The 26406-nt window shown below is 52.0% G+C and overlaps 1 protein-coding gene across 3 annotated transcripts in view; it reads left to right on the plus strand.

Annotated features, from left to right (window-relative positions):
* The window catches only part of MGAT5B (alpha-1,6-mannosylglycoprotein 6-beta-N-acetylglucosaminyltransferase B), a 70642-nt gene that overhangs the window by 22171 nt on the left and 22065 nt on the right, over positions 1–26406 (plus strand). For all 3 annotated transcript variants that reach the window (XM_055700828.1, XM_055700829.1, XM_055700830.1), the window contains exons 3-8: positions 3401–3545; positions 14943–15055; positions 16389–16462; positions 17944–18114; positions 18959–19123; positions 19798–19967. In XM_055700828.1, the coding sequence (XP_055556803.1) occupies positions 3401–3545; positions 14943–15055; positions 16389–16462; positions 17944–18114; positions 18959–19123; positions 19798–19967 (838 nt within the window). The remainder of the gene's footprint in view (positions 1–3400; positions 3546–14942; positions 15056–16388; positions 16463–17943; positions 18115–18958; positions 19124–19797; positions 19968–26406) is intronic.

The raw sequence follows: 26406 nt of genomic DNA on the forward strand, positions 1-26406 counted from the left end.
TAGGATTTGGGATGGTTTTTTTATTTCTTCATTGGAGAAGGAATATCTCCGCTCACTTGACAGCAAAACTCAGGGCTTTGCTGTTGAAAAGCATCCCGGTATTGCTCAGAACCAGCTGGGGAATTGGATGGTGGCAGCGACATGAGGGGAAATCTCAATGAAGCCAGCGGGAGAGCTGGGGGGACTGGTGCCAGGGGCTTGGCTGTGGGGCTGGGGCTTGCGGCTCTGCTTACTGCTGGCATCTCTGGGATCCAGGGGGAAACAGTTTCATTCCCCAGTGGGAATACTCTTGTCCTGCCCTAGTGGTTTGGGAGCAGAGCTGTTGTCAACTGTGCTCCTGCAGTGAGGACTTGGAGCAGGCATCCTTGGCTGGATTGCCTGGGTGAGGATGTAGCCCAGGCAGCAGCAAATCTCTGTCTCCTGCTCCTGCTTGAGCATGTGTGATCCCTGAGGAGCTTTTCTGGGCTGTGGGGATGTGGTGCTGAGCACCCCTGGGTGCCCAGCACGGACATCAGGACATCAGCTCGCTGCTGCCTGCTGGAAAAGCAAGCCCTGTGTAGCTCCGTGCCTCAGTTTCCCTTTCCGCCCCTCCCCCCAAGGCAGCATTGGGCTCCCTTGGAGGGGCTGGAGAGGCTGCTGGGACCCATCCCAAACCCCTCAGGACCCTCCAGGTCTCTTCTGCTGGGAGGAGCTCTGTACACGTGTCTGTGTATTTTTTTAACTAGGGGCCAGAGCTGTGTCTCTGCATGTGCTTTGCAAGCAGATATTTAAATTTCAGATTAACTACACCACTAAACAGGCCTTTGTAATTAAATGAACGCAGCCTGGCTATGAACTGGGGGGAGAGCCCAGCCCTGAGTGGAGAAGGCAGCAGTGGCTCTCAGTCATCTCCATCGTCTTCCCAGGCATGATCCTTGCATCCTTCCAGTGAACCACTGTGACCTGACCCCTCCAAAACAAGCTGGGATCCAAATCCTTAGGCCAGGGGTACTACTCTGTCCATGGAAATGTGGTGGTTGTGGTTTAAGCTCTTCTGGCCAGCTGTCAGGAATGTATCAGGTCCTTTTCCTGACCTCCAGACACACCTGCCAGCACAGAAGCACGCAAGACGGATGCTGAGTCTCCATCTCGCTCAAAAACTGCATTCAGGGTCTAAACTCTGACCAGCTGGCAGTGCCAGGATGTCAAAGCAGGAGCAAATCCTGTGCAAAAATCCCCGTTCTGGGGCCAGTTGGTCCTCGAAGTTGCCTGTGGCAGGCAGGGAGTGGTGGTGCTGCCAGGGGCTGCAAGCTGTGAACACAGCCCAGCTGATGTAGGGATGTCACCGGAGTGGGCTCAGTCCAATGGGGAAATAACGTAGGTTTTCTGACTTAAGACCGTCTCAGAGCTTTTGTTTTTGTTGGCCGTGTCTTTGCCTGGTTTGCTCAGCTGTGTTTGGGGAGGCCCCTGTACAAACTGAGCTCCAGGGTCCAAGTTTTCCCTTTTCCCCCAACTAGCATCTTTTAATAGCAAGTTTGTTAGCACTGCTGCCCTTTAAGGGGCAGGCTGTGACTTGTGTCCTACCTGGGGTATGAGGCGACTTCCCTGGTGGGATGGGTCAAGCTGGCTCCTGAATTCCCAGACGCATCCAGGGAGGTCTGAGGCTGCTCAGGATCTTGGGCACTCACCGATTCAAGCAAGAAGTCACCAACTTCTGTCCAGGGAGTGTTTGGGGAAAAGCCCAGTTTCAATTTTCATGAGCAGTATTTTTTTAATTTTTTTTTTCTTTTTTTTTTTTTTTTGAGGAATTGCTTTTGCACTTAGTTTCCCTTCTGTTTTATTAGATAGCGTCAGGAAAAACAACATGTTGTTGATAATCTCAGCTAAGTGTGGAACCTCCAACCTTTGAAGAGGGCTTGCTGGCCTGGTGTCAGCTTCTTGGAGGGGTTAAGGGTTGGCTTGTGACCCCTTGTGTTTGCCTGACAGTGACAGGCAGTTGCAGGGGTGCGGTGCTTTTCCTGTACCCGCTGTGGTGAGAGCCTGGCAGGGCGGTGTGCGAGTGCCGAAGCCCACAGTTCCACAGTGGTGCCGATGCAGCCCACCTCCATCAGAGCTCGAGAACTGACCCCTGGCAGCTGGGGCTCCAGTGCTGCAGCATCTGGAGCTGGAGTTAGCGGGTGATTTAGTGGAGGAGTAGGGATGGAGCTGGGGCTCCACCTCTGCAGCAGCGGGAGCCATCGTGGTGAGCCGGTTCCCACCATGGCCATAAGCACTGCTCTCATCCGAATACCAAACCCATCCAGACCTCACACTCAGGCTGGCGCCCGTGCTGTTTGACAGGCGCAATGGCTTGAGTCAGCTCCTGTATTGAGGAGAAGTCTGTGCTGGGGCTGTCCCTGGCACGCGATGCTGTTGGGATGCCCCACTCCATCCCACCGCCGGGGCTGAGCTGGGTGCGGCGTGCTGTGCTGGGATGGGGGACCCAGGGGATGCACCAGCACAGCCACCCTCTGGCTTTGCAAGACTCGGTTTTGCAGCTGTTTGGAGATGCATGAGCTGTCTGTAGGACCTGATAGCCACCTGGAGTGTCCAGTAGCCCCTCGCCCAGCTCCTGCTGCTCCCTAAATTAAATATGTGCTGCCTCTTGAAAAAGAACATGTGAGTGGAACGGCGGAGATAAGCTAAACGGGAGAAGTTCAGGGGATTATGCACTGATTAAGTTATTACTAACGTGAAATGAGCTGTGCTGAGATGAAACAGGAGCTTTATTTTCTGTTCCCTGGCTTCAGGCTCAGGGCTGCCTGTCACTAGACAGCAGATCAAACTGTGAGCCAGGAGCTCATGTATCCCCCGGCACTTTCAACACAGCAGTGGGTCAGTGCCATGCAAACCCATAGGAAAAGGTGTTAAACGGGGCTGGGAATCAGGGGCCTTCCCCGCTGGAGGGAATTTGCTGAGATGTAGCTCTTGAGATGGAGCTATTTCCAGTGCTGTGGCACCCACCCTGTAGCAGATTTGGGTAGAAAAGAAAATCTCTGCAACAGGAAAATCTGGTGCTGCTGGGAGGATATGTTGGGGGAGGGCTGCCTATTTGCTCCATTTCGCATGCTTTTCCTTCAGCATCCCCTGCAGGCTGCTGGCAAGGGCAGGCTGCTGGGCTAGGTTGGGTCTAGGAGGGTGAAAAACAGAAGTGCAAAATGAAAGGCTGTTTGGTTAGTGTTTGAGAACAAAGTTGGTTTCCTGTGAGCACCAAGGACAGGCTGGATTGGGTGGACAAGTCAGGAGATTATGCCCAGAGAGGCAGGTGAGGAAGCTGGATCCAGGGCTGGTATAACTGGGGGTTACTGGGAGCTGCAGCAGCCCAGCTGGATTTGGGCACAGGCAGGGATTAACCTATGCTGCTATGTTTGTGTGCCTGCAGTGATGGGCACGCTGGAGTCCCGAGGGGTGCTGCGGCGAATGAGCGACATGCTGGAGATGCTGATGAAGAGGATGGACATCCTGGCCAGGCTGGAGAATAGCACTGACTTCCACAAAGGGGATGAAGCACGATTCCCTCTGGACAGGTCAGTCAGCTGTGCTGATGCCCCATGCAGACCCCGTGGGGCGGCACCAGGCTGGGGGGGGGCGTGCAGGAGCACCAAGCCCCCGGTGTGCTCTGCGGTGTCGGGCTGAGCCACCACGTGGGAATGGTGGAGCCCACTGGGGCATGGGGCTTGGGCAGATCTTTTGCAATCGTTTGACTTTTTTTTTTTTCTTTGGGGATTTCTGAAATTACTGTGATTTTGGGGGTCTCCTGTAGCACCTGTCCCAGCTGCTAGCGTTGCAGTGTGGGAGGGCGTCTCTTCACGTGGTGGAGCTGGAGGGGGCACTCGCCGATGGCTGGAGCAGTACCTGGTGCGTGGGCTCTGCTTCCTCCGCCATTACATCCCAGAGTGAGCTCAGGCTGGTTTCTTTGTACCCGCATTCCTCAGGTAGCTGTGGAAGTGATTGTGGTTTGAAATCCAGGGCTGATACGTTCAGCCTTGGAGTTGAGCAAGGCTTAAAATGAAATAGGAGCAAACTTAAACGGTGGCTGCACAGAGCTGGCATCCTGGCTCCTCGTGATGTGCACATGGCATCTGTCCCGGCTGGCAGCTTGAGAGATGCCATCAGACCTTCCCATTGTGACACCCTGGTTTGCTAAAGGGACATCTCCCTTTGCTTTGAGAGCCTTTAAACATTTATTAATACTAATTTGGCTGTCATGCTAAGGCCTCCAAAAATGGTAACTAAAGTGACTTGAATGTGGAGGGGCAGAGATGAAGAAACCGAGGGGCAGCGCTTGGGGCAGACTTTGCAATGTGGAAAAGGTACCAGCATAGATTTTACTCAGGTGAAGTCACAGGTGACACGTGAGTGGTGGTGGCAGGGGTGTGACATGCAGTGGTCACTGCTGCCCTGTTCTGTGCCACTGGGAGCCAGTGCTCCCACCTGGCATTCCCACCTCTGCCTCCTGCCGCGGCTGCGCTCCACAGCCGGTAGGGTTCCTGTGCCTCCCTGTTTCCATCAGCATTTCCATTTCTCTCTCCCGCTTTCCTTATGAGTCTCTTTTGCACCTATAATGGAAAATAGAGTAAGTGAGCCTGTAATTAAAGGCTGTGCACACATGAATTAAAACTGCACAGGCAGCCTTGGAGCACATGGTCTTGCCTTTTAAGTAGCATAATTTCAACCACTGAAAAATTTAATTTACCTCGGTGATGGCAGGTGCTGGGGATTTTGTTGTTACGAGGCTGGCTGGTACCCAAGCATCCAGGACAACAGTAAACCTGAAGAGGAATGGATAGGACTATTACCACCAGCAACTGGAAGGCACTCACTCACATTCAATGATTTTCTTGGCCAATCTCCTCTTAAAAGAACAGTAATTTCAGGTGATGGCAATTTCTGTACACCAGCAGCCAAGAGAGAAACTTAAAAGCATTTCTGTGAGCTGGCAACAATTGCTGTAAATGGGGATCTTGTGTTTCAGATCTGCTGTGTGGCTGGTGACTCCGGGGCCACCGCTTGGAGAGACTGGAGAGGATGGGAGCTTATGGACCCAGCACGTCAAAACAGCTTTGGGTTCTGTGCGTGTGCTGAGATGGGCTTGAGCAGTTAAGATTACAGATGTCTTCATTTTCAGGGGTAGAAAATGAGGGACAACTACTTTATCACCTTTTGCTTCTTATAAATTACCCCTTAAGTACATTGAAGTCCCTTCACTTGATCCTGCATCAAAACCAATCTGTGTCATCTTGTTCTCACCTAGCTGCTGAAGGTCAGGCTTTGGTCATGGCGCAGAGCATCTCCAGATGAAGCAACTGTTGCAGGGAGATTTCTTGTGGATGGATTTTTGCTGTGCTGTCTGTAATGAAGCACTAGCAGCCTTTGCAAGTGCTTGTGAAGTGTTTCCTGAGTGCTTTCCTTCCCTGCACCCCTCAGGTTTGGCTGAGGTCTCTGGTCAGAGGAGACTTGTGGTAAGTGTTACAGCTGTGCTGGGTCTCAGCAGGTTTGAGTGGCTCTGTTTCTCCTGCCACACTTGCTCCTGTGTCTGTAGTGCCCTTTCTTGGCTTGTCTCAGTCCCTGCCCTCCTTTGCGGGGTGCACAAGGCAGCTGGAAGGGTGCAGAGCCAATACACCCCCTCTGCTTCCCTGCTCCAAGCAGAGCCTGGTGCGGGGCTGATGCCGGTGCTCTGATGGATGCTCTCCAGAGCTGCATGGAGCATCCTGGCGGGGATCAAATAGCAGGTGCTGCAGAGCCTGGGCTGAGACCCCACAGAGTCGGGGTCCGGAGGTCCCCGACCCTTTGGGGGTAACCAGCTGCAGCCCCTGGGGACCTCGTGTGCTGAGAGGGAATGGTCACCACCAACTGCACTGGGTCCAAGCAGTGTCTCCTGAACCCCGATCAGCCCCGTGGCTGCAGAGACACGCTGCTGCTGTTCATTATTAGGGCTGTGGGACTTCACCAAGGGCTTGTTTCCACCATCCCTGTCTCTGTCTCTTTGATCACCAGTGACCGACTTGAAGCTGTCAGCAAAAGATAATACAATTAAAGGGTACTAATTTCAAAGGGATTTTATTCTTTAAATCATCTCTGGTTAGCACGGCAGCCACCTTCGCCTCCTTCCCTGCTCAGCAAAGCTGCGAGCGTGGGCTTTGCAATTCCTCTTGCATAAAAGTGGATTAATTCTTGTTTTTACAAAGTGCTCCCCTGCTTGATACTGGAATTCTGATGGAATTGGGAGGGCTTGGTTTTGCAGAGCCCCAGTGAAGAGGAAGGAGGGTGAAGGCTTCAGTGGGCTTTATGGAATAGCCAGTGAGTGCTGTTCCTCTCCAGCACCACTGCAGCGGAGGGCAGGGGTGGCTTTTCTCCTTGGAATGTGGAAGGAGAAATTTAAATATGCAAGGTGTTATGACCTGCCTTGGATAGCCTCCCAGCTGCCAGAGCAGGCAGCTTTACATGGCCAAAAGTTGCTCCAGGATGCTCCTTGTGGTGTAGGTGCTATCTGATTGAATACTCTACAGGTGCCTCTATGCATAGCCCACCAGCCTCTTGCAGTGCTTGAGATAAAACTCTCGGAAAACCCAAATGTCCAACGTTCTCCTTAGAAGAGCTGCCCAGGACTTTTGTGGGATGTGATGCTGTGGTAAGAGGATACAGGCTGCATCTGTGCACCAGCCTGATGTGGCTCCAGGCATTGCTGCATCCCTTCTCCAGCCCTCCCCGGGCTCCCCACTGCCCACATGCTGCCCGCACCCTCCCCCTGCTGGGAAGGTAAAGGATGGGTTCCCTAATGAGGGCAAGCAGCCTGCCAGTCAGCTGCAGAAAATTCAATACTACCGTTAGTTGAATGCAACCCTCGTAAATCATCAGAGGGCAAGGAAATTAGAAGTACTTATGGAAACCTCCTGGAGAGCTATTTACTGGGCAAGGGAAATACTCGTTTGCAGTGGGAGTGTCGGTCCCCTGCTGGAAAGTGCTTGGGAGGGAGGGAGGGAGGGATCCAATGTGGCTGACCCAAGCTGGCACCATAACCCAACAGTGTTTGGGCTCGGAGAAGCCCTCTTCCAGCAGCCAGGCTGCCCCTGCCCGCCCTGTGCCTGTGGGGACGTGGCAGAGGGGAAGGCTGGGGTCTGCAGTGCTGGCATCCCTGGTCATCCCTCTTCCCCACATAGCGGTTAGCCTGCAAAGGCTGTTATTTGCTAACGACTGATTAATCTTCAAGCTTAATTACTGCCAAGGCTCAGTTAATATCCACACACTTTGAGTATTTGTTCTTGTAATCATTACATGACTCCATATTCCCCCAGTAATTAAAAGTCTCACAATATGACACTAAGTGGGTGATGTTCCTGCATCCTGCCAGCCTGGGTCTATTAATTCCTGAATCGTTGCTGTTGATAAGCTGGCTTTAGTGCAAGTGCTGCCAGATGCCCCGGTCCCCTGCTATCCAGGTGAGCCTGGAGCGGTCTCAGACCCCCCTTGCATCGCCTCCCTGGCGCGCTGCAGGGCTCAGCCAGGGCATCCGCAAGGTGAGGCTGGGGGTATATGGTGTGAAAGCTGTCTGGTGTGGGCAGAGCCCCCCAGCGCAGCCTGTGGGGAAGGTAAGACCTGTCCTGTGGTCCAGCCTGGCTTTGGTGGGTGGTTGTTTTGCCAAGCAGAGCTTGGCTGCGGGAGCAGCATTGGGGTGCAGCTGGGCAGGAGAGCCCAGCAGCCAGCACTGCGGGAGTCTTCCTCCCCAGCACTCTCCTTCCTCACAGCTTCTGTATCCCATTTCATCCTGGCATAGGCGATGAGTTGTTTCTTGCCGGCTGCTGAGGATGTCTCCAGCCAGTACTGGATGCTTTCAGTCTTAACTTGGCCATGGTGGGCACAGTGCAGGGGGTCACTGAGGACCCCCCAGTCTGGGGTGCCCACCGGAGTCAGGGGAGGAGATGCACGGGGCAATTCATGCCTGGGCAATGGAGATAAATTGGTTTTCTCTCTAAGGCAGAGTGGAAAGGTTGCTACATACCACTAGCAGGGTGGCAAGGGGAGCAGGGTCCTATGTGCCCCCACCTTGTCTGAGGGGCTCTGGGCTCATTGGGAGAGACTTGCAGCAGGGGGGTGATGGGCACTGCCAGCATGGTGGGGGTATAGGTGCCCACGTCACCCTCCCCTCCTGCTCCCAGGCTTGTATGTACCAACTCCAGCTCAGCTAGCTGAACCTAATTCTGCGACAGGCTTTGCTTTCTGGTTTTTTTGTGCTTTTCCATCCCAAAGCATCAATACGCTGGGTGCTGCTTTATCACGGGGCTTTGCAAGTGAGGCTTCTTGGTGCATTAACACATGGAGGCAAAGTACTGCTGCTGGTGGCTTTGTGCTGTGGTTGGTTGTATTGTCTTGGGCAGCTCGTACAGGGAAAGCCCTCGGCACCTGGTGGCCCGGGGCGAGCAGAGCCCAGGGCTTTGGGGCAGTGCTGGGGTGGTGGTGATATGGGATGGGGAGGAGCGTGGCCTGGGCTGTGTGTCTGATTTACCTTGCAAGGAAAAAGATTCTATTAACCTTCCATCAGATGTCCCTGATTTCGGAGTAGCTGGGAGCAAGCAGTGCCCCCCCGCAGGGGCAGGCTTGGGGGCTTCCCAGCCGGGGGGGCATCGGCACGATGGAGGGGGGCATCGAGGGAGGCTGTAGTGCTGAGGGTGGAAACACAGGCTGCGAGAGTAACCCTTTCAGCTGGCAAAGCAAACGAGAGGCTGAGGGCTGTAGGAAAGCACAGGCTCTGGAGAGCATCTCACCCAGGGGATCCCCTGCCCCAGGGATCCATGATCAAAACTGGGTATTTTTAGTCCCACTTTTGAGAAGGTCCCTCTTAGCCGAGACTGGCAACGTCTTCACGGCTCACCAAAGGCAGTTTCTCGCAGCCTGTATCAGGCTACTCAAGCATGTAGACAAATAGATCTGATTTATGCCCCAATCAAGTGATGATCGACATACATCAAAGCGATGATCCTGTGACCCCCCTGTCTGTGAATTCTGTTCACATAAATAAAACGCGCTGCTGCCCAGGTGTATGGCTCGGCTCAGTTCTGCTCTGGGAGACGGGAAGGAAGCAAAGGTTTGGGATTGTGGCTTTGGCCCTGTGTTCTGCTTGGGAAGGATCTCAGAGCCCTTTGTAACGTTCATAAAATATTTTAATTAATGATCTTGGTTATACTTTGCTGGCAAGTTTTCCCTGTGTCAGTGAGATACTGGCTTTGGAAAGTTGGTTTTTTCATCATTTTTTTCCTGAAATTTATTGCTAGCTTGCTAAAGTGGCAGCATTCTTCCCAGGGATGTGCAGCTGTGGGCTTTGGTCAGGTCTCAGGGTCTGGTCCTCTAAATGCATTTGTGTGAGAAACGTCACCCACAGTAAACTGAAATTAAAATACATGGAAGTAACTTCAGTGAGTTAAATACTCCGGTATTTATGGTGTGATTTATTATGCAACTTGATTTGGAGGAGTTCAGGCAGGGCTCTGCCCGTGCATCACTTGGTATTTGCTTCATGTGAGTTTCCAAGGAACGTTCTAGTCCCCAGATGCTTTCTCTGGGATATTTGCCCCAGGTGAATTCCCAGCGAGCACAAATGCAGCCAGAGCGAACTCTGGTCTTTATTCAGGTGTTGATGGAGAGGAGACTGAGCTGTTTGTCTCAGCTCTGAGGTGTACTGGAAAAGATTGCATATACAGATAGAAATAATATTCTATTCTGTGATATTTTAAAAAATATTTTTATTTATTTTAAAATTTTTATCCATTTTTTTGTCAATATCCATATTATTGACTGGCTGGAGCTGCCTGTGAAGAATAAACCAACTTATTAGGCAGGGGCCTTTGTGTACATGTCCCTTGGGGAGATTGCAAAGCTGGGTACAGCATCGCTGTCCTTGTTTGATGTCAGGAAAGGCGCTGAGCAGCTGAATGACCTGGCAGAGCCAGTGCTGGCGGTAGAAAAGCAGAGTCCTGTGCTTCAGCCCCAGCACTTTTTTTGCCCCCCTAATGTTGCTATAAATTTCTGCCAAGCTGATAGCAACCAGGGCTTTGGGCTTTTTCTCTGCTCCCTGGTTGTCTGCGCCTTGCCTGGGTGGAGCAGGGCACGGGACCCTCCCTGCACTCGCTATCACAGCACCCCGTGTGCTGCCCCTCCCCTGCATGGACCACCAGCTCAAACCAAGCCAAGGCTGTTTATCCAAGCTTAGGGTAATAGCTCCAGCACCAGAGTTATGAAGATTAAAGTCAGGATTACAAGTCAAATAAACACAAAACACACAGCTGAGTCTCATGAGTGGACACCTGCCCAGCCACTGCTGCCTCTCCCTCTGCACCCCCTGTTAGGACCATTGGTGTCAGGGGACCATGACCCACATTTTAGGGAGAGCATCAGCCACCCAGTAATCCCTTTGTGTCTGTGGGCAGCCCTGGCTCCCAGTTTTTTGGATGCAAGCCACCTCGGAGAGCGTGCAGAGATGTGCATGATGGCATGGATCTCCCCCCCCCAAATTTTACCTCCAGCATCGATGAGGTTTACTTGGATTATCTTACTCCAGAGGAGCAAAGCTCTTAATTGCTCTGTCTTCTTGGATAACTGAATTACCTTTTTTAGTTATCTAGCGCCTGGATGAGGGCTTTTCCCCACATCCCTGGGGACCCCTCGGCTGTTGGGTGGCTCTGAGCTCGTCCCACCAAGGGGATGGGTGGATGGATGGATGGATGGGGAGAAAGGAGCCTGAGCCCCTGGGGTGACCCATTGGAGATGCCCTAGGTGCTCATTTCTCCAGGAGGTACCCCAGCTATCTTAATGGGTAGCACTTCAAAAGCTGCAACAGGAGCCAGGAGGATGGGAAAAGCTCTGTTCCCATTGCCAGGAAGGGTTATCCATCAGTGCTGCCTCTGGGATTTCAGCTCCCTGCGCTGGAGAGCAAGGCTGTCATGGGGCTGGATGTTAGGGGGAAGCAGCGAGAGCCCAGCACCAACCCCTGTCGCCCTTCCCAGCTGCTTTCTGCTCTGCCTTGGGTCTTTGAGGGGGGAAAAAAATTAAAATAATAGTATCTTTAAAGAGGCAAATGGTAGCACAGACATGGTAATGAGCAAGCTGAAATCCTTTGGTTAACTGCTCTGTGCGAATGGTGCATTTATTGATGTATTATCTTCAAAACATCTGCTTTTCTCCATCTGTATTGGTCTTCCCAAAGTCACTGCTTTCACCAGTTAATAGCAAGAAATATCGGATGAGCAAGCAAATATGTTTAGAGCTTGTATTATGAAGACAACACACAAATAGAAAGAGATTCATCTTTTCGTAATGCCACTTTTATAAAAGGCAATAAAAATACAGTGCCTTGTAAAGGGATAAACAGGCTGAACCTGAGCTGCTGCTGCGGGGTTGGGGACAAGAGACAAAGTGAAGTGGACCAAATTAATGCATAAAAAAGTAAAGGAAAACTCAACCTCTGGCTATATTATATGGCAAATGATCTGCCAGTGGGGAAAGATACATCTTAATAGCAGTTTTTGAGACAAGATGAATACTGTATACAGTGCATTATAAGGCGCTGTGTGATCTGAATCTTAATCAACATGGGGAATTATAAATCTGAAAATAATAAAGATGAAATCAATATTGATGGTTAGAAGTAAAAGTACTGTATTTGCTGTAGTAAACGATTTTAAGGTCCCAGGGAAAAATTCGTTCTAGAAAACCCATAGTAATTTACCGTAGTTTCAATGGCTGGCACAGCCCCAGTGCATTTTTGTGGCATTTATATTGTTGCTATAGAAAAATGTAAAAAGCAACAAGGAAAGAAAAAAAAAAAAAAGCCCACCACTGCTACCTGTGCAGTGGTAGTGTTAGCACTGGAAGTGAGTTCTTTCTGCTGGGCAGGTGGAAGCGGTGCTGGCATCCCAGTTCGGATGGAGACAGGCAGTGGGATATTCCCCTTCTGCTTAGCTGCCACTGAGCAAAATAAGCCATTTACCTTGTCTTTCCTGGTGTTTCCAGTTACTAAGAATAAAGCATCAAATTCTGATGAGCTACAGAAAACCTTTTTGCGTTTGAGGTTTTGCTTTAAATGTCTTATTTTCTTGTCCTCTGCCCAGGTGACAAATCGCTGTAATGATAGGTGATGTAACTTATGCTTAACCTTCTTGTCATCTCTTTAATACATTAAATGAAATTTGCTGCTCAAGTGATAGCCTTGTTGCCCAGCAGAAAAAAACACCCAGGCAGCCGACTCAGTGCTGCCGTGTTAGTGCTGCCACCAGGGCCCATCAGTGCTCCCAATGTGGGAGCGTAGCTCTTCACCCTGAGCATGAAATCCCTCGCTCAAAGTCACGGGGATTTGGAGGAAAGTAATTTGACATGTGAATGTGATGAGCCGGCAAGCGGTGGGAGATCTGAGCCTGGTTCTTATATTGGGGGGATGTTTTCTACCTTTTTCTATCTTCTTAATACGTGCCAAGAACCACAGTGGATGTTTTTTGCATCACTTTGTAGTAACCCTCAGGGAAAGCCTTGCAGAGCCCGTACAACGTGGCTGTCTTGTTTGTGAGAGCTGGAGCTGCCCGAGTGTGATGGTGGAACATACGTGTTAACCAGAGGGCTCTGAGTTGAAATCTTTGTGTCTGGGCAGCAGCTGTAGCTTACAAGAGCTGGGCAAGCTGGCATAGATGCTGGGCCAGGTCCATCACCCGATGGAAACTGCTGCTGTGGCTGGAGCTCCGGCAGGACTTAGGCTGGCTGCAAGGCTGGGCTTAGAAGAAAACCATTTATTTAGGATAACAATCCTGATTTTTGTTTGAACATGTTCCATGGGTCCTCAGCCCTGGCTGAGCTGAGCTCTGGAGGTCATCAGAGAGGAGATGGGGACTGAGGCTGCTGTTGACTTTTGACATTCACCTAATTACTTGGGTGTTTGGGAGAGGGTATGGACCTGAGTGAGAATTGGGATAGCTTCTGGGAGGAAGCGGGAGCTGGATCATGGGCTAATGTAGGTGCTCTGAAGCATGGGAGTAGGGCTGCCGTGGCTGTGGTCATCCTTGCTCCTTGCCACGAGTGATGGAAAAACCCAAGGAGCATCTCTACCAAGCCAACATTCCTTTCCTGTTGCTGGAGCAGGAGGTTGGGCTTGCTGGCTCTAAATTCGCTGCGTCCTTGTGATGTTTGCTCCTAAACTGCCCATCCCAGCTGTTCCCTGTTTGCTGAGCTGCTGCACATCACCTGCATCATCTGATGGCTGCTTGCTGGCGGAAAAAGCATTGCAGACATAGGGGGGTGCAAGCTTTCAGGGCTGGTTGGGCTGTGCAGCCCTCAGACCAGGAACATTTTATCTCCTCGGAGTTATGCTGACAAGCAGAGCTTATTGCAGGTCAATTTTGTGCCCATATTTTACCAGGGCCTCGGGAGCAGCGTCCCTGCTGCAGCGGTTACAGTAGCTGGCAGGATACCTGGGGTTTATTCTCTGCAAAGGTTGAAAGTTACTCGGGGGCAATGGTGTCCTCTGCATTTAATTACTATTTCTTAAAAGCCTAAGATATGTGGCTCCCTGTGGAGGTACGCAGGCTGAATATTGATGGTCATAAACCATGCCAGAAGGAAAAATGTGGGCTGCTTGCTGCTAGCGAATGGACTTTAAATCAACAACTGAAGCAGTATTGGTTCATAAAACTAGGATTTTTTTAGCCTTGAGGACAGAGGTATTTTAAATCCTAGCCTTCAGGTTCACTGATCTGCTGGAGAACAAATATAAAACTTCACCGGGAAGGACCTGACATCAGCACATATTTTTTGTGCCAAGAGTATTCAAGGTAGCCCTTTCGGTTTTGCTCACTGCTTATGACATTTCCTTGTATTATAATGATCTCAGCAGCAGCAGGAGGAAAAAACTTATGACCCAGATGCTGCAGAAGGGGAAATTATTTACTGCAATAACGGCGCTCATCGAGACGTGGTGGTTGTTTGCAGTGGAAACGGCAGGCGAGGCGTTGCAGGTGGAGAGCTTGCTGCTTGTCAGGCCTGGCAGGGCACCACTGCTGATGGATGGAGTTCTCTTGCCCTTTTATGTATTACACCAGGTTTTAATTGACACCCGGCCCTTTACAGTGCTCTGTCACTCCATCTACACAGTGTGTTATGTAGATGAGTTTAATGGTGCTGTTTACCCAGGACGGTATTGATTGCAAGGTTTAATTCGATAGACAGCATACACAGCTATTCAAACCGCTGGAATCTGATCTCAGGCTGTGGTGCGAAGGTGCTTGCAGGCTCTGCTGGGGCTGCGACACCCAGCTCAACCCCGGCTCATGCAGAGCTGCTGATGCTTGCCCCAGCACCCTGTCCCTGCACAGCCCTTGCTGCTGCTCCTCGCCGCAGGACCTGGAAATCCGCTCGCCTAAATCTTTGCTGGATGGACTGGCTCAGGCCACCTGCATGTCCTGCATATTTTGCATCTCTCTGCAGCCTGCTCCAGGCCCATAAGCTTCCTCATCCCTCCTCTGGTTTTGCTTTCTTTTCTCTGTATTTTTGTTTTTTTCTCCCTTTTATTCCCAGCACGGCTTCCTACATGCACCGCAATGCCAATAATCACAGCAGAGCTTTTTCAAACACAGCGTATCTGAAATAAGAAAAACAATTTTTTCCAGCCTATTTAATATTTCCCTGTGTAAAATGCACAGATGAACCCGTGTTTATCAGCATGCTGTGAAAAATGGCAGAATACTGATTTATGCAGGTTTATAGTCAAACCTTGGAAGGCACTGGCTTCTTTGTCTCATACATACTGGACCAGGTGTTCCCATGTTGCATCCCGGAGCTAAGTTCAACCTGCAGGCAGCTTCCAAGGATGACCAGTTTGCCATAGCCACCCCTGAGTGTCACCACTGGGAGACATCAAGTTTTCAGAGTCAATTTGGTTTTTTTCACAGGTTCCCGCCAGCAGCCGGGTTGATGGAGAGGATTCAAGCTATAGCTCAAAACGTCTCAGACATTGCAATAAAAGTAGACCAGATTCTCCGGAACAGCCTCCTGAACGGGAAAGGTGAGAGTCCCTGGGGGGTCCCTGTGCTCCAAACCTCCTACGTGTTATGCAGTTGCAATAGGGAGATCCAGCCAAGCCTACAGTGAAAAATTTGGTAAAAATGCAGGGTGATGGAAGCTGATCTGAGGTTACCCAACATCACTCCTGACTGCAGGGCTAAGTAGGACACCTGATGCTCTTCAGCAGACCTGCTAGGGCTGTTTGTGTCCTGCTCCGTGTGGATGCTGCACACGGTCACACCACTGTTTTGAGAGAGAGGAGGTCCTGAGTGTGGTCTGAGCCTTCTCAGAGGTTTCCAGGACTTTCACCTTGTTGTTACAGCCAGGAAGGCTGGAAAAGGAGGCTAGATAGGGAACCAGCCTCTGTGGTCTCTGACAGCAGTAATGTTCTCCTAAAAGCATCAAGTCATTTGGCCCAGGACGACTCGAGAGCGGGGGAGATAAATCTGCAGAGGAGCAAGACCTGGGAAACTCATGCATGCAAGGGGGAGGAATGGTGACAAATCTGAATTGCTGTCAGAAACAAATGCCACAGAATTAAATGCAGTATTAAAGAGGAGGAATACTGCCAGCACAAACACCTGGATAGAAAAATGTGGTAGTTTGAATCCAAAGTCCAGGGGCTGGGATCCAGCGTCAGGAGAGTCATTCCCATCCCACTCCAGCAGTGCTGGGAGGGCAGCTGGGCTCTCCAGGTGTTTCTCCACATGGCTGCATTGTTCTTAGGGTTTGGGCTGGCATCATCAAGTAGAAGATGCTTTTGTTGCCTCTTCCTCCTCACGTGTTTTCAGTTACAGGCAAAGGAGGGCTTATAAGAGGGGTGGTGTCTTCTATTAATCTAACCACAGAAGGAGAAAAGATCCTATTACCTTTTCAGCCACTTTTGTGCCTTATTCCAGGGCTGACCCTGTGGGCTGAGTTACCTCTTAACAGCTCAGCAGGACAATTTGTATTGCAAGTTTACAGTGTAAAGGCTGTCAAGTGCTTCCTTAGATACTGCAGCCTGCTTATGGATGGTTAATAGGAGCATGGATAGGTGGGACCTGGGGTCTGGACCAGGCTGAGAGCAGTGGAGAGGTGCTATAAAGAGACGTGCTGCAGTCTGGGAAAAGGGAATGTGCTCTTGGCGTTGAAGCAGGGCTGGGGGTTTTCCTGTTTCCTTCCTGACCTCGGGGAAGACGCTTCACATCTTGGTATTGTGGTCCATCAAGTGGGATGGGTCTGTCTGCTGGTCCAGCCGAGGTGCCCATGAGCAGACCCCTCACCTCCCCACATTTCTAGCTGCTCCACTGGCACGTCCTGGCTCTCCCCGTATCCCAATTGTCTTTCTGCAGTGGGGGAAGGCAGGAGGGACCAGTGCGAGGTGCCCAGGGACCCCAAGTACCCTGACTGCGCTGGGAAAGTGGAGGTGAGTCAGAGTTCCCGGTCTGGGAGAGGGTCTGGACCTGGGGTGGAAGCTGCTGGGAAAAGCACAGAGCAACGACCCTGGGGTTACACTAGGAAGGGCAGTGGGGAGGGGGATGCTTTCCAGAATAAAACTGCTTTAAAATGGGAAAGGTATGGCCCATTGCAGAAGGAGGAGCAGAGCCAAAGACACAGAAAGCAAAGCATGGCTGTGCTGCAAGGAGAAAACACAAGGGAGGTGTCTGACCTCCTCTGGGAGCCGTTGCTATACGAGTGTAACTGTTTTCCCCCAGTAATAAGGTGTAAACCTTCATATTTAGTCATATGAAGCACTGAAGCCATGGTACCCAGTTATGCAGGCAGCAGCAGAATCAGCTCTGCGAGACCACCTCTGCCTGCAGTTTAATGACAGAAGCATGGTGAGGAGAAGGCACTGTCACATCATCTTTACAGATCTGGTTAGCTAGTGTCTGGGGAATAATTTTAGCACTGCACAGAAGAGCATCTTGTTAAGCTGGCCAGGACCTCCATCTCAAATAGGATGTCCTGCCTGACCCAGCCTGCTCTTTACACCTGAATGCAGCCTGGCATTCGGCCTGGAGCATGATTGCTTTGTCAGAGAGCATATTTACATGAACTAATTAAAAGCATCACCCTCTTTCCCTCCCTGTCCCAGCCTCCTTCTTCAAGCTCAGTCTTCTGCAGGGCCAGATCCCCCTGAAAAGATGTTGAAGTGTATATTAAAATGATACTGAGGGATTGTGTTTTCTTCTTCCCCTGGTGCTAGGCATCCTTTCCTTCCACAATTTGAGTAAATTCATAATGTAATTTAATTGTGGAAGGCTGTAATTCGATCTCCTGTCCGGGTGATTGCTGTGTTTTACATATTGGGCTCAGTGACCTGTCTCCTGAGTAGATTTGTTTTTGTAGTTGAATTAGGAAGAGGCTGGCAAGAGCCGTTGCGGTGGATGATAAATCACTGCTCTGGTCACTGGTTATTCTCCATCATGTGAAATCATCCCTGGGGGGGCCGCTGGCACATCTGTCTCCCTGCCCTGCTGTGCCCCAGGTGATGAGATCAGCAGCTCAGCTTGCTCCCCAGCAAAGTTAACCAGAAGAAAACCCTGTGGTATATCATTTTCTAAGGATTAATGGCTCTGCTCCTGGGGAAGGCACGTGTTGGTGCTGGAACCAGTGTTAGAAACCCAGGGAGCCCCCAGGAACCAGTGTTAGAAACCCAGGGAGCCCCCAGCAGACCCTGCTCTCTCTGCCTGTGCCCCATGTGCCCTGGAGGCACCACGACATGGGCACTGGGTGCGTGCTGGTTTGCAGCCCTTCATCCACCCTCTGCCCTTCATTTCTAGCTCCCAGCTAGAGGGAGGTGGTGGGGAACAGAGACTGCCCATAGCAGGGGCAGCTCGCAGGGCTGCCGTGTCCCCTCACGGCCAGAGGACGAGCCCCGTGTGTTTCTTTGCCCCCCCGCAGTGGATGAGGGCCAGGTGGACCTCTGACCCCTGCTATGCGTTTTTTGGCGTGGACGGCACCGAGTGCTCATTCCTCATCTACCTCAGCGAAGTCGAGTGGTTCTGCCCTCCCCTGCCGTGGCGAAACCGGACGGCGGCTCTGCCTTCGCCCCAGCCGCTGCCTCGGGCACAGGTAAGGTGGGCAGCCTGTGTCCGCTGGTCCCAGGGGGCTTGGGGGGGACAGCTGCAAGGCTGCTGCAAATAAATGTGCACAGAGCCAGCAGTGTCAGCAGGGCTATGACGCCTCTTGAGGGTTTTCAGAGAGTCACAGAATGGTTTGGGTTGGAAGGGACTTTCAAAGGCTGCCTAATCCAACCCCCTGCCATGGGCAGGGACACCCCCCACCAGCCCAGGGTGCTCAGACCCCATCCAACCTGACCTTGGACACTGCCAGGGATGGGGCACCTCCCACCTCTCTGGGCAACTTGTGCCAGAGCTTCACCACCCTCATCATAAAAAAGTTCTCCCTTATATCTAGTCTGAATTTACCCTCTTTCAGTTTAAAACCATTCCCCCTCGTCCTGTCGCTACAAGCCCAAGCCTGTCCCCATCTTTCTGATAAGCCCCCTTTAAGCACCGAAAGGCTGCAGTAAGGTCTCCCCGGCGCCGTCTCTTCTCCAGGCTGAACAGCCCCAACTCTCAGCCTGTCCTCACGGCAGGACGTCCCTGCTCCATCCCTCTGACCATTTTTGTGGCCTCCTCTGGGCCCACTCCAACAAGTCCATATCTGTGCTGTGCTGAGGAATCCGGGAAGTCATGAGATGCTCTGGGTCCAACGGGGCCCCTGGGATTTGGTGCATGAAGTGGAGGAGCTCTGGTGTCAAGTCTGGTGGCGCCAGGGGAAGCTGTCCACCCAGCAAAACCCAAAGCACCTCAGCTACGGTGGGCAAACCTCTGCCAGCCCCCGTGGCAACCCAGGGGCTCCTCTGGCAGCTGCTTTTCCCACACTCAAAATGTAGAGCATGCTCCTTTCCTAGGCAGCTTTCCGGAGCGACTTGGCTCACCTCCTGGAGCTGATCGGCACGGGCAAGGAGTCCCTCAGCTTCATGAAGAAGAGGATCCGGCACTTGGCGCAGCAGTGGCTGCGGGCGGCTCGGCGCCTTGAGCAGAAGCTGAAGGGCCGGCAGAGGGACCAGAAACACGTACGAGCAAATTTTACAATGGGGTTGTGGTGTGGAGATGAAAAAGCTGAGCCTTTGGCAATACAGGGAGTGGAGACAGCTGGGACGTGAGTGAGCTGGGAGGAAAATTCATTTATGGAAGCACATAGGTCTGCAGAGTCAGTCTGTGGTCCATAGACACGACTCTGCATGCATTTGGGATGTCACAGTTCTGGTGTTGCTGAACAAGTGGAGTGAATTTTGGAGAGGGGTCCTGGTGGGTGGGAGTCAGTGTCCAGCCGGCAGCCAGCCAGCAGTGATGGGTGGGGAGTCTGGCACATCTCCTCGAGGGAGATGCCAAGGTTGCTGGCCCGCCCGTCGGTGTTTTTGTGGTGCCCTACCCTTCGGTCTCTGTGTGCCGGGAGATCTGGCTGCAGTCCGTGGGACGCACCGTGATGTGCATCAGGAACGTGAACCTGGTCTCAAGATACAGAGCGCCAGTCGATGGGAACTGGTAAACTCTGACTATTGGGTCTTTGCTAATTGGACATAGATCACTTGTCTTTACACCCGACTGATTTCTCTGAGTAACTACAGTGTGCAAAAGGAGCTGGAGAGAATCAGGGACTATAAGTCATTTAGGCTGGAAAACCCAAATTGTCCCTTTCCCCCAGTGCCACCCATCCCAGCACTGACCCCTCTTCTTGTCTCTCCAGATCTTGATCCATATCGGCTTCCTGACGGAGGAGTCGGGGGATGTTTTCAGCCCACGGGTGCTGAAGGGGGGCCCGCTGGGCGAGATGGTGCAGTGGGCTGACATCCTGGCTGCCCTCTTTCTCCTGGGACACAGCTTGAGGGTCACCGTCTCCCTGAAGGAGCTGCAGAGGTGGGTGCTGTGGTGCTATGGGTGTGTGGTTCCCCCCCAAGAGGGTTGCTCCCTGCACGTCTGTGGATTGCATCGAGGTCTTGCATGAGAGCATGAGGTCTGCAAAGGCTGGGGGGTGGCTTTTCCTCAACCTGTGTCTCGGGCAGCAGACCACCAGCATCATGGCTAGGGTCAATCCCATCCCTTCTGCATCCCAGGAAAGTGGGAAGTACTGTTGCAAAGTAAGGCTTTGCCAGCAGGGCTTTGCACGGGGCTGATGTGGAGGAGGTGTCTGGGACAGGGCTCTGCCCTTGGTTCCCAGCGCTGGATCTGAGCAGCGTTAGTCCCTTGCTGTCAGCACACAGCATCACCTGTGTTCCCTGACGCCTGCCTAGAGCTGGGTATGGGAAAGGCTCCCTTTCACCCCTCCATTCCCCAGGGGTGCTGTCTGCAGGGCTGGTGGCCATGTGGCTGCAGGATGCAGGTGTCCTGCAGGTTGCTGGATCTCCCCACCGTGTGTGGCTGTGTTCAACCCCCATGGCTTTGCCGGTGTTGTTTGAGCAGCAGCTGTGCTCTCTTCCTTCCTTCCTTCCCTCCCTCCCTTCCTGCCCCGCTGCAAGGCAGGCAGCTGGGGTGGCTGCCAAAAATAACCTGTGTCCCTTGCAGGGGGGTGGCAGCCACCAAGGAGTCCCCCCTCAGGAGGTGCTGGTGGTGGCTTGGGGTCTTGCGGGGGAATCTGCTGCTGCTGGGGCACTTCCCACAGAGGGGTGGGGTTTTTTCTGCTGTGGAGCATGGAGCGATGCAGGGTGAGAGTGTGCCAAGAGCTACACCAAGACACCCTACAAGTGTGTCTAGACAGGACTTTGTCTCCAAGAGGGACCAATAGATGGAAAAAGTAAGAGGGAGAGGATAACTGTGCTGCGTTCCTCTCTGCTGATGCAGTTCTGTTATTACTGGGCTGATGCTGATGCCTCCTGTAACCCGCAAGGTTTTCTCACCTCCTGTGAGACATCTCAAGTGGAGGACAAGTGCCAGGGAAAATGCAAATCAGGATGGGTTATAAATGGAGAAAAACCTGAAGCTGCCTTGGGGACTGGGCAGGTTTTAGGTGATTCTAAGATAGCATTGGCCCCATAATGAGCTGTGCTGAAAAGGGAGTGAAAAAACCCAACAATCCTGGAAAGAAAACAACAACAAAAAAAACAACCCAGCCCCTGCGGCATTCAGAATTAATGAACGGAATTAGCTCCCGACTAATTAACTCAAAAAAATAATCCTGGTCCTAATGCAAAAGGCAGCAGCTTCTCAGAGAGGCGGGCATACATCATGGCGATCTCCGCGTGGCGTGCTGAGCTAAATTGACGTGCTAAATAATATCCGTGTACTCAAGGATGAAAGAAGTTAATGGCTGGGAGGGTTGTGTTGTTGTGTGGTTCTTGTGTTTTTTAATGAAGAGCCTCACGGTGGTCGTTTAAGGAGGGGCAGGAGCCAATTGAGTCTTAGGGGGACTTTGCAGTGTGTTTCCCTCTGTGAGTGACTCTGGGGAGAGCTGCATTGCTGCCTGTAGTATTTCACTTTTCTCAGAAGTGCAGGAGCTTCAACGTCAGCTGGTAGTGGTGAGACCTCCTCTTCTGATGTGGATTTAGTTGTGTCGCCTGGGATGCCTGGGACAGCAGTCCATCCCTTCCCCTTCGTAGCTGTGATGGGGAGCGAGTTGAGCGAGCTGGGCTGGGGCTGCGCATCTTGTACTTCTCTCTGTCCCAGTGATAGAAACCACTCCCACCTCCCCATGTGCATGTCCTGTGCCTGGCTTTGATGACATTTGAAATGCTGAACACCCACACCGTGGGCCCACTTCCATCTGGATGGGGCTGGGGTAAGGGCAGGAGCCGGGGCTGTAGCTGGGTCCCTTCTGTCCCTTTGGAGACCAAGCCCAAGTATTCACTGGGACCTTCCTGCAGCTCAGTCAGGAGATGGGTTAGTGCGGGTGTCAGAGGGGAAGCAGAGGTCCCCCCTGAGAGGAGGACTGAGCGGTCCCAGCAGTCCCGCTCGGTACTTGCAGATCTCTCAGCAATGTCCCTGTCATTGGGCTGGTGCAGCATCAGCGGTGGCTCCAAGGAATGTTGAGATAAGCCTTTGCCTGACCACGAGCACGTGGGAGGTTTAGCAGAACGTGTGTATTTAATCCTGGGTTGTGCTAGCAGTTAATCTTGGGTTCTTCATTAAAGTCTGGAGGGGACTTTACCTGTAGCTGCAGCTTTGGGCAGGGGTTGGTACCCAGAGTGAAGCTGGGGGATGTGTGAGGGGCTGGAGCTGGCCTGGGGGATGAAGCAAAGCTAAAGCTGTGTTGCCATGGAAGGGCCAAGTACTTTCTTATCCCTCCTGCCCCTGTGCAACCTCCTGAAGCAGCAAAGCTTTGCTCCGCTGTAGACTGGGGCTAAATTTGTCCTCTCCCATACCAGGTGTCTCTGGCTGAGCTTGCAGCAGGGCAGGCACCAGTCTTGGGGTAGGTTTGGGGATGTTTTGCTCCAGCAATGTGCAATGCTGAGTCTGCTTCTTGTTTATTTTCCTTTGGCACCCCCTGCTCCTCTCATGACTTGGAGCTGTAGCTGCTCCTGCCCAGCACGGCCTTCACAGAGCAAAGGCTGGCATGTGTAAATTATTCAGCACAAAATAACCTCTCGCCTGGTTTGTTTTTTGTCTCTTCAAATTTCGGAGATGGTTTTTCGATGTGTATTCATCATTGGCAAGGGATCACTGGAAGGTTTGCCTTCGTACACAGTAGTTATCTGAGAACTGTTCATTATTAGCATCTATATTGATTGCAGTGCAGCAGTGCCTGGAGGCAGTCATCAGGATTGGCCCTGAAATGCTGGAGACTGGGCAAACAAGGAGGGAAAGTAAGTACCCTGGTCCAAAAAACTGGTGCTGGAGGACTGGGGGTGAAAACAAGTTGGGAGAGTGACCGTGTGTGCTGGGCACCTCTCCCTGCCAGCAGCTGCGGCGGGGAGAGAAGCAGATGCGAAGTGGTGAATAGTGGGGGTGTTAAATGGTTCCTGCCCCAGTTTGGGGGACCAGTGTTAATTGGGAGTGAAGCCAAGGAGCTCTGGGGATCTGCAGGCTTGCTCCACGGCTCAGCGAGGCACTGTCCAAATGCCTCTGCAAGGTGTGAGATGGAAGCCGCTGAGCTGAGCCCTGGTGTTCCAGGGCTAGCTTATCCAGCTATTTTTGCCCTCTGTAGTCCTTAAAGACCTGTGAATTCCACTGCCGTGTCCTATTAGAGGCTAATTTTCCTCCTCTAGTTGAATGGAGTGCAGATGTTTGTTCTCTTCTGCATTTCCTGGTGAATTTGGGATCTTCTGATGCATCTTGAGAGGCAAGGGGTGAAACATGGAGCTATCTGGTGGCTGGTGCAAAGTACCGCTGGGCATGTGCAGCTCCTGGGGAGGGAAGTGAAGCGTGGAGCTGGAGCAGGGAGTCAGGAGCTGTTTCCCATCCAGAGTTTGTGCTGGGTGTGTAGCAGCAGTGGAGGGGCCCAGCAGCATTTTGAGCCCTGTCTTGAAGCAGGGAGGGAAGAAACATTCCAAATACGGATGCAAACGCTATTCTTGCTGAAGACCTTTTGTGCTGCTTTGATAGCCAAAATGTGCTTGCAGGGAAGTGAGAATTGAGGCCGGTGTGCATGTGTGTTGCTTGTAGGGGAGGAGTGGGAAGTGCCTGAAAGACCTGAGCTGGGTTGTTGATCAGGCAGCTTATGAGTAGATGCTGGAAAATTACAAGCAGCACTTCGGAGTGATGGCTGTGCCCGTGCAAAAACTGCAATAATCTGAGCCTCTTCCTCTGGAGCACCCATGCCCCAAGGTCAGGCAGGAAGGGATGTGCTCAGCCTTTCCCCCCAGGAAAACGGGCACAATGGGCGCTGCTGGGACCTCCAGCTCCTACCCCCATCCTTAGGTCCTGGGAATGGTGATGTCGGCATCTCTGGCTGCTTTTGCATGGCTAAGGCTCAGGGAGATGGGGGTGCGGTGCTGTGAGCTGCTGGAACTGTGGGGCGTATTGATCTTGGAGATGCTGAAAGATGCTTTTTGCAATGGTCCCCTTGAAATTAACTGCTCATAAGGCAGGACAGAAAGTCGAAGAAAACAGGATTTGATGCCTTGTGGGGTCAGGGTTTACAAAGTGTTCCTGGAGCTTAATTGCTCCAGTGTTAAGCTCTGGATTTCTAATACTGGCGCTGGCAAAGCGCTTAAAATTAAGCACATGCTTGGATCCCATGCTGGCAGCCCTTTCCCTGCTGAGCAGTAGCCGTGGCCAGTGTGTGGTTTGGGCAACGAGCCACCCTCTGTGTGCCGAGGTGGCTTGGATGGGCTGCGGTGGGGTCAGCACCACGGCAGGACAAGGCTCACCTCCCACTGCCACCGCTCTCATTGCCTGGCAATGTATTGTAACTGGTATTTTCCTGCGCTTTCCACAGTCACCAAGGTGTATTCAGGCTGCAAAAAGGGCCATTCAAATGCAAACACGATGTCCAGACGAAGACATTTCTAATTATTTCCTGGCAGGTAAACCCCATCTTTCTGTCTTGCATCTGTTCACATGAAAACCTGCACAATGCCCAGGCTCCAGGCTTCACCTTCCCTCGCCAGCTGGCAAATACAGTCCTGCCATTGTGTGGGCGAGCCAGGAATTGCTTGTGGAAACAGCCAGAAGTGACAAGTTGTGTGTGGTCCTGATGGAGCTGCGTGGCATGGCTGTGGGATTTATTAGCTCTGCACTGGTGAGGAGGAAACCTCAGCCTCTAATGCAGCATCCGATGTTCTCATTATTTGAGTGAGTGTTTCTGTAAGCTGTCAGGGCTATTGAGTTGTTCTTTTTCTGGTCAGGCTTTGATCTTTGTGCTGAGATAAGGTGTGTATGGGATGTTGCAGGCTTTGGAAAAGCTGGACATTTGGTTACAGGTCTTGGTGGGAGCTGAAGATGATGCCCCCTATTGTGGGTGCTCGACTGCTGCAAGCCCTTGCAAAGAGAGACGATGAAGACTGAACCAAGAGGTTACACAAATGCTGGACACACCACTGTATGTCTAAGCTTTATTGGATTCTCCAGTCTGTAGTTTAATCAGGACACGTTTCCAGCAGACATATCTTAGGTGATGGGTTAGGCATGGGTCCAGGATGTCAGTGGGCAGAAATCGGCTCTGCTGTAGTGGTACTCGTGAAGATTTGGCTAAAACTGTCCCTCCCTTTTGAGCTGCTGGAGCAGTTGGGACTGGAGAGGACAGCTCATCTGCGCAGGCACCACAAGCACCTGAGTGTTCAGCTTCTGCTGCTCCCTGGAGGAGTCCCAGTATTTATATCCCTTTCCCAGGAAGTTTCTTCATTATTTGCTGAATTTCTGACCAGAAAGAGCTGCTTGCTCTGGCACCCTCCTGTGCATCTCCAAGTCTGACTTTGCTTGGCCGGGAGGGCAGCTCTTGCTGGAGGATGGTGGGTCCCAGCACCTCCCCTGCTCCTCCTCTCTTCAGCCGGCTACAGCTGCTTGCAGAGTTACAGCCACGCAGCTCTGCAGTGAAAAGCCAGGTACATCGAAACGAGACTGCGAAAGCTGCTCCCCGTAATTACAGCAGCTTCCTGGCACCTCCGAGGAGGTGGCTCGGAGCTTTGCTGGTAGCAGCTACATGAGGAATGGGGATGAGCCGCCCGGCTGTGGTGAGGAGCGGCAGAGGGGGATTTCTTCTACCTTTGAGGGCTTCATTTTGTAGGAGAGGAAGGTGCATAAATTAGCAGGAATTACTGAGCTGTTAAATTGCACTCCTTCATGAAATATGTTTATTTTGTAGCCAAGTGACAACTTGCTCGCTGAGTTCTTTGCCATTGCAGAAAACTTGCATTGTCACATAAATGTTATCATAACCTTCTTAATTGTTGGGTAATTTGTAGAGGTGAGAGGAGGCTACGCCTGGCGTCGGGGGAGGCTCAATCCTCCCTGCGGGGGCCCAGAGCCCCTCTGGGTTGGTGAGGTTGGGGAGGGTGGAGTTTCCATCACACCCAGAGATGGTCCAGCTGGGAGCCCCTGGATAAAACCCCCCCTCCAGCCCTGCAGGACTGTTGACTCCCCATTTCTGGCTTTCAGTCCTCTTACAAGATGCAAAGCCTCCAGCAGTCTTCACTCCTCATGGATTATCTTTGCAGCCCAGAAAAAATGCCTTCCTGGGGATCTCCCAGCAGAGCCCTGCCTGGACCCACTGGAGCTGCTGTTGCTCAAATGAGCAGCAAAATATCAGCATTAGGTGTCTTCTAGGGACATGCTGCAAAGGTTTCCAGCAAGTGCTGCATCCTTCCATGATGAGAAAACAGTTTTGTTGAACCTTGTAAATAAATAAATTGATTGCTGAACCTCACCCCCCAGATGGGTAGTGCTGTGTCACACGGGATCGATGATGGGCCAGAGAAACAGACCA

Source organism: Falco cherrug, chromosome 1 (genome assembly GCF_023634085.1).
Source record: "Falco cherrug isolate bFalChe1 chromosome 1, bFalChe1.pri, whole genome shotgun sequence".
In the NCBI taxonomy this organism is placed as follows: domain Eukaryota; kingdom Metazoa; phylum Chordata; class Aves; order Falconiformes; family Falconidae; genus Falco; species Falco cherrug.